The 12,086-nt window shown below is 40.0% G+C and overlaps 1 protein-coding gene across 1 annotated transcript in view; it reads right to left on the bottom strand.

The window, feature by feature from the left end:
• EFHC2 (EF-hand domain containing 2) overlaps window positions 1–12,086 on the bottom strand; it is a 1,536,365-nt gene that overhangs the window by 867,004 nt on the left and 657,275 nt on the right. The window contains exon 7 of the mRNA XM_044072376.1: window positions 10,397–10,535. Within this exon, the coding sequence (XP_043928311.1) occupies window positions 10,397–10,535 (139 nt within the window). The remainder of the gene's footprint in view (window positions 1–10,396; window positions 10,536–12,086) is intronic.

The raw sequence follows: 12,086 nt of genomic DNA, 5'->3' as shown, positions 1-12,086 counted from the left end.
ACTTCACCCCCCTCTCACCTCCAAAAGGGCCCACAGCAATACTGGAAAAGTGTAGTGTCCCAAAAATCACAGACGCACAGGTGAAAACAGCCCTTTCAAAAGCCAAAAACACAGCATCAATGGGGCCAGATGGTGTCCCAGGCTGCATCTTGCATGAACTACAAAATGAACTAACCCCCCCCCCCACCTAAACATGCTGTTCAACCTCAGCCTCTCAACAGGCTACGTGCCCATAGAACGGTGCACAGCAATGGTTATTCCTCTCTACAAAGGAGGGGCCACAACTGACCCTGGTAACTATCGCCCCATAAACCTGACTAGCCTGGTCTGCAAGGCTATGGAGCGCATCATCATGGAACTCATTAACAAAGACATTGGGAACCTCCAAACACTTGACCCGACCTAGTTCAGCTTTGTTAAGGGCAGATCATGCCTACTAAACCTGGTTGACTTCTTTGAGACAGTCACCAAGGCCATAGACGAGGAAAAGGTGGTTCACACAGCCTACCTTGACCTCGCCAAGGTTTTCGACACCATTCCTCACTCGGGTATTACAGAAAAACTCACCAGCCTGAACATAAACCCCTACGTCATGAGATGGGTTACTAGCTGGCTTACTGACAGAACTCACACGGTAAAAATAGCAGGCTCCAGGTCCGACTCTAAACCAGTCACAAGTGGTGTCCTGCAAGGCCCAGTCCTGGGACTCCTACTGTTTGGCATATACTTCTCAGAAGTACAGGCAAACACAGGAGGGCTATGGCTAACCAAGTTCGCCGATGACTGCAAACTGGGAGCCATAATTGACTCTATGGCTGACACAGACATCCTCCAAAAGGGCCTTACTGAGACGGACACCTGGTGTCAAAGTCATGGCCTCAAGCTAAATGCCAAAAAATGCATAGTCATCCCGTTTGGGAAAAACAAAACACCCCACGAATTACAACATACGTGGCAGCCCCCTTAATGCAGAAGAGGTAATAAGAGATCTGGGAACCCAGGTAGATAGTAATCTCTCCTTTGACAATCATATTGCCAAAGTAGTTAGGAAATCCTTCTATGTGGCCCATCTAATTACTAAAGGGTTCGCATCTAGAAATAAAGAGGTTATAGTGCCCCTCTACTCATCACTCATTAGACCCATCATAGAGTACAATGCCCCATTTGGGATGTACCTCACAAGACACTTCCAACAGCTGGAAAGATCACAAAAGTACCTCACCAAGAGGATTACTGGCCTCAAACATATGTCCTATGTGGTTCCCATTCAGAAGCCTGAAACATCATAAGCCTGAAAATCAAAATCCTGAAACCAAAAACCTGAAAATTCAGAATCCTGAAAACTCAAAATCCTGAAAGCCCAAAATCCTGAAATTCAAAATCCTGAAAACACAAAATAGACATACTGATGTCATTGTGGCTTTGCTATTGTTAGCCCTGTGGTGTTAGGTCATGCGTTGGATTCAGGTAAGTGTGCGGTTGGTTTTATGTTAGGGTTAGGGGTGGTTTAAGTGAGTTAGGGTTAGGGCGCAGGTTAGGCATGCATGCAATAGTGACAGAAATTAGGGTTAGGGGCGGTTTAAGTGAGTTAGGGTTAGGGCAGAGGTCAGGTGAGTGTGCGATAGTGACGGACCTTAGGGTTAGGGTTAGGGTTAGGGTCAGTTGGTAGATATTAGTGTCTTTGTATTGGAATATTAGCATTATTTGTGTTTTCAGGATTTTGAGTTTCAGGATTTTGGGCTTTCAGGATTTTGAGTTTTCAGGATTCTGAATTTTCAGGCTTTTGGTTTCAGGATTTTGATTTTCAGGCTTATGATGTTTCAGGCTTCTGAATGGGAACCGTCCTATGCAGACCGACTGAAAAAACTCCGGCTGTACTCAGTGGCATATCGCTTACTCAGAGGTGATCTCTACCTGACTTACAAAGCCATGTCCAACTCAGAATTGATGAACATGCTCCACCTAAAGAAATCCAAGTCACTGCGAGCCACGCTCTCTAGTGAGCTAAACCTCGCCACAACAATAAATAGAACATGCTGGAGGGATAGATTCCTGTCACAGAGACTCCCCATGCTTTGGAACAAAATTTTAAATTACATCAGGCAGAACCCCTCACTAACACTCTTCAAGAGAAACCTTGACGTGTGGGTGGTAACAGAAAATACACCCCTGGGATCACTTCATTGGCTCTGCTTGACAGAGGATCAGTTAATTAATCAATGGAGCGGCGAAAGCCGACACACTCTGGCTAGGCTTATAAATGTCCTCGGGTAGATAGCCTAGTACCTACCTATGAATCTATAAATGTGATAGTCCTAGGCAACAGACACAGGAGAGATGCCCATCAGAGTTTGGCATCTTCCTGCCACATTTATCACATTGCTTGAAACCTGTAGTGCCCTTTTTGTCTGCCATCATAAAGAAATCCAGTCAACAGTAGACAAAGAGTAAAGAAAACCAGTAATTAAACAGTAGACAAAGCAGAAGAGATATTCTGTCATGATAGGCTACCGACACACGCACAAAGAAAGGGATTATATATATATATATATATATATATATATATATATATATATATATATATATATATGGGTCCATATGACTACATCGACAAGTCATAACATCGACATTCAGTACACCGACACGAAATCACCGACAGATTAAATAACCGAAATCCCACTTCACCGACATTCACAAGTTCGACAACAAAGCAGTCAGGTAGGTGAAGTGTGCGTTAGTGTCGGAGCTTGGGCTAGGGGTGGGTAAGTGAGTTAGGGTTAGGGTGCAGGTAGGTGAAGTGTGCGTTAGTGTCGGAGCTTGGGCTAGGGGTGGGTAAGTGAGTTAGGGTTAGGGTGCAGGTAGGTGAAGTGTGCGATAGTGTCGGAGCTTGGGCTAGGGGTGGGTAAGTGAGTTAGGGTTAGGGTGCAGGTAGGTGAAGTGTGCGTTAGTGTCGGAGCTTGGGCTAGGGGTGGGTAAGTGAGTTAGGGTTAGGGTGCAGGTAGGTGAAGTGTGCGATAGTGTCGGACCTTAGGGTTAGGGTTTGGGTCAGGGCTAGTGTGTATGCTATGTAGTGTAGTGTGTTGAAGTAGACCCGGTTTAGTACGTGTAGGAGTTTTGTGCAGTGGTTAGGGGCATTTACTTAGTGACTGCTTCGTTGTCGAACTTGTGAATGTCGGTGAAGTGGGATTTCGGTTATTTAATCTGTCGGTGATTTCGTGTCGGAGTACTGAATGTCGATGTTATGACTTGTTGATGTAGTGATATGGACCCATATATATATATATATATATATATATATATATATATATATATATATATATATATATTACCAACAATGGTAAGAAGAAGAATACCCAAAGGTAAAAGGAGTATACCAACAATGGTACTTGAAATACCAAAGGGTAAGGGCAAGGGAGGGGTATGTACCAAGGTACTACGAAATACAAATATAAGGTAAAAGGGAAAGAAAATTTCACTCACACAGGTAGGAAAGAATGAACAACTAAGAAATAAAAGGATTATAGCTGATTATAAAGGCAAATTGTAAACATTTATAGAAAAAAAGAAACACTTAGATTGAGAGATGGCCTGACTTGTCTTGAAACTCTACTCAGCAAACTAGATCTGAGGGGATGAGGAGAGGGGCACTATGGGTAAGCTTAGGACGAGAGATTTTGGCTGGCACAAGCTTGTTATATCGGCCGAGTCGGTTCTGAGGATGGAACCGAGACTCATCCATCATGAATGAATAAAGATTAACAATATCAGATCACTTTTTTCTCATCCTTAAATATTTCAAAATGAGAACCAGAAAAAGCTAAGAATCTAGAGGGCAATCTTATAAGCTAGATTTTTTTTATCATTAGGAAAAAAAGCTGGAGAGGTAGCCAAGCATGTCTTCTAATAAATGTTCCCTTAGCCAAAGTATAAAATACAAAAGTCATCTGCAATATTGGTACATTTAGTAGTATAAGATATATTACCTGCATCAGAAAAAAATCTGAAAAAAATAGCTACAGATTTTATTATTTGCTGTTATAAATTAAAAGGCAAGACTACATACAAATATGGTAATCGCTGATATAATCAATAAGGAAGAGGCAGCATCTTTCTAGTCTTCTAGTCAGATACAACAATATTTCAGGATTATCTGGAATCACATTTTAAACATCCTTGTAAGAGGCAATAAACAGTGGAATAGCACATGTCTTGGGCACTTTGAAATTAAAGTATCAAATCTCTCCCTGAGAATTAGTGGAAGTACAGCACTAAATCCAAAAATGTATGCTGGTTCCGGATGTGCCAAGGGACATCCACGAAATGTACACCTCGTTGTACAAACTTCTATAAGGAAATGTGAAACAAAATCAATTCCTTTCCACTCGATGCAGTAAAAGATGCAGAACTTTATTGAAAGTAAGCGCTTTCACCGATTAGGCTTCTTCAGACTTTTTACACTCACTGCATTACTATAGTTTAAATAAACAGAGGTGTGTTACTATTGGTTATTCAAAAAGAGGCTTAAAGCGCTACGCTCACTTTATACAAATTAAAACTTCACTAACATATAAAAAGCTATGGTATAGCCTATAAGACATCTTATAAACGACATCCAAAAGGAAAAAGATGTCCATAAAAAATAATAATAGATCTGTTCATAAACAAAAGCACATGCATACAAGGATACACATGCGTGTGCAGAAGCATAAACAGACTGGCATATCAGTACTTGTATAATCACGTACTAACGGCTAAGTCCATATACGTACATACAGATAACAAACAATACAAAATCATATTATATAAATACATTTAAAATACATTTAAAAACATGTGTCTTGGGTCTGCATACAAAAATGAATGTACGTATGCATAAGTAAAAACTCATATCTATACTTGTGCAATCATGCACTAACAGCTAAGTCTATTTACACAAAATAACATATAATGGTAATATATAAATACATTAAATGCATAAAAACTGTGTCCTGAGTTTGAATCCTAAAAACCATGGCCTAATCTATATATCCTAACAACAAATAAACCTATAACCTGATATTTATAACTAAAGGCAAATATCATGTATATGCACCTACATGGAAAAACCTAATAATCTAAAATTATCCTATGGCTTAGATGATAGAGCTATAGCAACCATTGTGAAAACTAATACTTTGGTACTCGAAGTCTTTTTTTCTTCAGAAAAGGTTTCACCTGTACTTTATCATTCAGGCCTGGGAATTCATCTGCCCTGCATCTGATGATCCATCTCATTTAATTCTCTAATGTGTAGTTAATTAAATCACCCCCTCTTACACTGGTATTAATTTTCTGGATAACCATAAACTTGAATTTATGTGCAATGCCCAACTCCATAGTGTGTTTAGATAAGGCATTGAACAAAGAGCCTTTCCTAATATGATAAACATGCTCCCTAATGCGTTCTTTTAGAGAGCGATTAGTTTTGCCAATATAAAATGATTGGCATGCTATACATCTAGCCATATATACAATATTTTTACTATCACAGTTTGTGTTGGTGTAAAACTGATATACTTGTTTCGTTACAGGATGAGTAAAATCCGTTGTCTCATCTATATATGTACATTGGTTACATTTCCCACAAGGTCTTGTATTAATGTTGTATGTGCCCTTACATTCTCTATTAGAAGCATATTTCGGTTTACACAATATTCTTTTAAGATTAGGTTGGTTCTTAAATACCAAAGTAGGTTTAGGACCTACAATCTTACTTATATTACTGTCTAGGCTAAGAATGTCCCAATGCCTATCCAATATTTGTTTAAGATAGACAGCATCCTTTGTGAAGAACATAGGTGTTCTAACGTGTTCCAGGCTTGTGGATGAACCTACACAAGATTCCCCCAAATGTTCTGAAAAATAGGGTTTTGCTATTGTATTCCTCAGATCATTAACCACATTAGTAGTTCGTAAAAATATCTCTTCATTATAACCCCGCTGTAAGAACTTCCTACGTAGGTTATTTAACTCCTCTCTATATCCTTCATCGGATGGATTCAGCCTGGAGGCTCTCATAATTTGACCTTTCAAAACATTATCAAAAATATATTTCGGATGCATACTATCTCTATGCAAAATGGTGTTTCTATGACATAACTTCCTGTGTATGGAGGTATTGAGTAACCCATTGTTGAGTCTCAAGATATTAACATCTAAAAACGATATCTCCTCTAATGAATAATTTGGAGTAAACTCCAAAAAATTTGTAGACATATTAATATCATCAATAAAGTTTTTAAGTGTATCGACATCACTCAGCCAAATAAAAAAGAGGTCATCAACAAACCTACGATATAGGCCTACATGGTTTTGGAAAGCTTGATGCTTAAAAAGAAAATTCTCCTCCCAGTGTGCCATAACCAAGTTGGCGTAGCTATTGGCACAAGAGGTGCCCATAGCTACGCCATCTTTCTGGAGGTACACTTTTTCTCCAAACAAGAACAAATTATTGGTCAAAACTATCTCTAAAAAAAGTATGATCAAATTGATCTTATCAGGAGTGTATTCAGAGTGAGCTCTGAGTTATTCATGTAACCATTGTATCCCTACAACATTTGGGATCACTGTGAACAAGCTGGCCACGTCTAATGTTACTAATATATAATGACTTTCATCATCTAGTTGTGTAACATATGTATATAAGTCAAGTAAAAACTGTTCACTATCTCTAAGAATACTGTTATTAGCTGCAACAAGTGACCTTAAATGAAACTCAATGAAAATGGAAAAGGGCTCCGTCATCCATCCTTGACCTGCCACAATTGGTCTCATGGGTGGTCTAACCACTGATTTATGGACTTTAGGGAGTCCTTGTATAATAGGTATCAGTGGATTAATAATCCTTAAATAGTCATAGAGTTCTTTAGTAATATCAGAACTCGACAATAAGTAGTCTAACATATCATATACTTTAAATACCTTCTCCATAACTGTGGTCATGTCAATTTTCATATAGAAAGTCTGGTTATCCAGAAGTTGGTACATCAATACATCATAATCCGCTGTATCCATTAATACTATAGGTCCTCCTTTATCAGCAGGTCTGATAGTCAAAGTCATGTCATTGAAATTAAAGTATCAAATCTCTCCCTGAGAATTAGTGGAAGTACAGCACTAGTCATAATAATCTCCCATAATTTGTATGATATCAAAGGAAGCATGAACATAAAGAGACATTGGGGGGGGGGGTCTGTGGCAGTGCTAAATCTCCATTACTGTCAGAAATGTCAGGGGTACCAACCCAATTTAAAGTAGAATCATCATGAAGCCTCAAAACTGAGGTGGAATCCTTCAAAGCCCTCGGGCCTGTGGAAAATACGGCCCAGACCGCAGAATCCTTTATAAATGCATTCTATGAACACCTTCAGGAATGCATGGATCATGCAATCCCAAATAAAACCAAGACCCAATCCTCCAAAGGCAGACGTCCTGTCTGGTGGACCCTAGCCATAAACAAACTATACAATAGAAGGAGGAAGCTACTACATGATAGAGCAAAATCCCAAAAAGGAAACGCATCTCTGATCAGTATTAGCAAAAAACTACGGGCAATCATAAAATCGTCTAAGGCCAGCTTTGAGAGAAAAATTGCACAGGACAATAAGGATAATCACAAGGCTTTCTTTAGTTATGTTAGGAACCTGGGTGGGAATTCCCAGATATGCTCAGAATTAGTCCAAAATGACAAAAAATACACCGAACCCACAGACATTGCCAACATCCTAGCTGACAGGTTCAGCGCAAACCCCCCCCTCCCCACAAAAAGGGCAAATATCTATCCCAGCAGAGTGCTGCCCCCCTGACATTTCAGATGCTCAGGTAAGAGCCGCCCTCTCCAAAGCAAAAAACACAGCATCCATGGGACCAGACGGTGTCCCGAGCTGCGTCCTACATGAACTCCAAGAAGAGCTAAACCCAAACATAAAACTACTGTTCAATCTCAGCCTTACTACATGATATGTACCCAAAGAGTGGCGTACAGCAACAGTAGTCCCTCTCCACAAAGGTGGTGCCTCAACGGATCCTGGAAACTATCGCCCCATAAGCCTGACCAGCTTGGTCTGCAAAGCTATGGAAAGGATCATCATGGACCTCATAAATAAAGATATTGGGGACCTACAGACACTGGATCCTACCCAGTTCGGCTTTGTTAAGGGCAGATCCTGCCTCTTAAACCTGGTCAATTTCTTTGAAACAGTCACCAAACCAAGGCCATTGACAAGGGGAAGGTGGTCCACACAGCCTGCCTGGACCTCGCAAAAGCCTTCGATACAATACCCCACTCGAGCATTATAGATAAGCTCACCAGCTTAAATATAAACCCCTATGTCACTAGATGGGTTGCAAACTGGCTCAAGGACAGAACCCACATGGTTAGAATTGCTGGAGCCATGTCAGACTCCAAACCAGTTACAAGTGGCGTCCCACAAGGCTCAGTCCTGGGACCTCTCTTGTTCGGTATATATTTCTCGGAGGTACAGGCCAACACGGAAGGACTGTGGCTGACCAAGTTCACAGATGACTGCAAACTGGGCGCCATAACCGACTCTCCAGCCAACACAAGCATCCTCTAAAAGGGCCTCATAGAAACAGACAACTGGTGCCAGAGCCATGGCCTCAAGCTAAACACCAAAAAGTGTATAATCATCCCCTTTGGCAAAAACAAAGTGCCCACAAATTACCACATAGGTGGTAATCCATTAAGTACAGAAGAAGTAATTAGAGACCTGGGGACCCAAGTTGATAGCAGTCTCTCATTTGACAACCACGTGGCCAAAGTGGTTAGAAAAACATTTTATATAGCCCACCTAATCATGAAGGGATTCACATCCAGATCAGGGGAGGTCATCGTGCCTATTTATTCATCCCTCATCAGGTCCATAATTGAGTACAATGCCCCTTTTGGGATGTACCTTACCAGACACCTGCAGCAACTGGAAAGACCCCAAAAGTACCTCACCAAGAGGATCAAAGGACTCAGACAGATGCCATATGCTGCCCGGTTAAAGAAACTCCAGCTCTACTCAGTGGCATATCTCCTGCTCAGAGGTGATCTGTGCCTGACGTATAAAGCCATGTCCAACCCGGAATTAATGGACATACCGCACCTCAGAAAATCCAAATCTCATCGTGCTACGCACTCGAGAGACTTGAACCTCAGCACTGAAATAAATAGGACATGCTGGAGGGACAGATTCATAACCCAGAGGCTCCCTTCACTCTGGAATAAAATCCCAGTCCAGGTTAGGCAGAGTCCCTCATTGACTCTCTTCAAGAGGAATCTTGATGAGTGGATGGGAGAGCGTAGGTTTACCCCGAGTATCACTTCTGTGTCACTGTTAGACAGAGGCACAGTATACTAACCTCGAAAAAGGCGATAGCAAAATTAATTTAAAATGGGTGGCAAAAAAAAACACACTCTGGCTAGGCTTATAAATGCCCTAGGGCAGATAGCCTAGTATGAACCTATGAACCTATGAACCACACTCACAGGCACCAAGACTGGCACTCAAACAGGAGTAGGCAACTTTCAATGATAACTCACAGGAAAAAAATACATTAATATAAAGTTAACAATATTTTACTCTAGGATGTTCAGTATAAAGAAGATATTTGTAAAAATACATGACTACAATGTTTTTCAATATTTCCTTTGAGGTATCAACAGTTCTTTACTAGTACTAGTCTTATTACAGAGACCTGCTCACACAGCCTTGTTTAACTCTTGTTTAATAGTATGTTTGTTAGACTATGCTGTAATTTCTCATTTTATGCATTTTTTTGGCAAATACCTTATAAGTGGGTCTAGTAGTCTTCATATGTTTAATATAATCCACGTGCATTCAGTTGATAGATAATGACATGCATGTCTCATTCATTCATATTTTTACACATTTTGCTTTAATGTTCTATGTATAAAGTGGATTTTAATCTAGGTAACATAATGCCATTTGTCTGCTTTATTCAAAGTAATGCAACCTACAGCTTATTATGCAGCACCACATGAATTAATATTTGTGTTTTACATCAGTGATTATTGTCAATACTTATTTGTGCATGTTAAAAGATACTGCTTTATGTGTGGAAATATTGTATTACCCATATGGCAACCTTAATGTTAAATTGGATTGCGAATACTTAATAGTGTGTATTAAAAGTACTACTTTTTGTGTAAAAACATTGTATTGCCTATGTGGCCAAAGTCATGGCCAAAGTTCCTGGACCAGTTCACTTACACAGTTATCAAAAGTGAATAAACAAACAAATATTGATGCTAGAAATTCATTCTTCACTGCAATAAATGTTACAATTAAAGAAAGAATATAATCACAAGAAAACACTGAAGTTGTCATACCTATTCCATATTTTGTTCTGTAGTGCTCCTTTGTATATTCATCATAGTCACAGATCAGCACTTTCCTTCCCCACACATTAATGGTTTGTCCTATCCTCAAGTCACAGTCTTTGTAGAATTCTTCATTTACAGCTCCTGTCTGATGGATGGCCATATGTGAAAAATGAGCAAATCTTCAAGTACAAAAACATTAAACGTAGTGCTCTGTTGTTTGCTAACATACAATACTTTGCAAAAATAAACAATTTGTTTAGATATCTTAACAACACAGTGCAGTTGCCCAAGTCCTACTTACATGTAACAGTAGATTATTCAACTTTCACACTGCCTCAATGACATAAGGGTTCTGTGACCTACAATAACCTACACTGATAGTTTCAAGAGCTTAGAATCCCCTCCTCTGACTCCCTGTGATAGAGGACTGGATAAGCCCCTCCCATTGGGGGAAGCCTAACTCCTGTCATAGAAAGTCAATTATTCAGGCTCGTAGTGCTAAGCAGGACGAACCAAAAAAGATCAGAAACAAAAATTGCCTGAAACCAACCAATTCTCAGCCACAAAACACCAATGCAAATAGCCAAAGCCAACCAGCCTTCTATTTGCAGGTTTTCTTGCCTCCTTCAATACCTGCTGCACATCCTCATGGAACAACTGCCTGAAAGGTGTCAAGATAGAATCATCCAGGCTGTCAGTAAGAACTGCTCTAAGCTGGGGTGCACCAGTCACCCTTGACATCATGTGAACAGATCCAGAGGGTGAAGAACTCTGTGGCCAATTGTATTAAAAAGGAGAAACAACTTTGCTTGGGCCAAAAGATCACCACAATAATCTTTGGTAATTCTTTCTGAATCTTCTGAAGTACATTGGGTGGAAATGCTTAAAGGAACATTCCTGTCCACGGGGACAATAATTCTTCTGTCCTCCAAGCATGTCTGCAAGAATGCCTCAAACAGAATTTTTACAACTATCTCGGACGTGAACAGAACCATTTAAAGTGTTCTCCATATCTGTACCAAATCCAGGCAAACTTCTGTCCTGAGTTTCCACTCCTGAGGTCTATCTGGGATCTGCTTAGTCTATCTGCCACTAGGGTTTGCTTTGATGAGATGCATGAGGCCTAAAGCAACAGAGAATGATGTAAGCCTAGCTCCCAGGCCATCACAGCCAACTGACAAAGAGGGTATAACCTTGTACCTTTGTGTTTGTTCAGGTACAACACAACTGTGGTGTCAACTGTGACCAATAAAAGGGATCCTGAAGACCCTAAGTGGTGAAGAAAATTTAATGTCTGAATCACTACTACCATTTTTTTATGTTCATATACTTTGTATTGTCCAAAGGACCCCATTTGTCTTGCACTAAAACTCCCCTGGACACTGTTCCCCTTGCAAAATTTGACTAGTTCACCTGAACTGATTGAACTGGTGTATAGATGGAGAAGGGCAGGTCTAGAATGAGAGACAACTGATCCCTCCACCACTAAGTCTCATATCACAAACTCTAGCACTGGTACCTGGAACTCCAAGGGAAGCAATTACTGGGTCCAGCATTTTTTAAGTACCGATAAAAAACACCAAATGAAGGAAAAACCACACTGAAATCCAAAATAAAGGTTAGCGCTTTTGTTTACTGTATTAAGCAAACTTCATCAGACAAAGTTGAATAAAAATACAACAAGATATATATATAT

This window comes from Protopterus annectens, chromosome 5.part0 (genome assembly GCF_019279795.1).
Source record: "Protopterus annectens isolate FY-2018-M chromosome 5.part0, PAN1.0, whole genome shotgun sequence".
Classification (NCBI taxonomy): domain Eukaryota; kingdom Metazoa; phylum Chordata; order Ceratodontiformes; family Protopteridae; genus Protopterus; species Protopterus annectens.
Note: the sequence above shows the minus strand (reverse complement) of the source record. Positions and strands in the feature narration are given on the sequence as shown.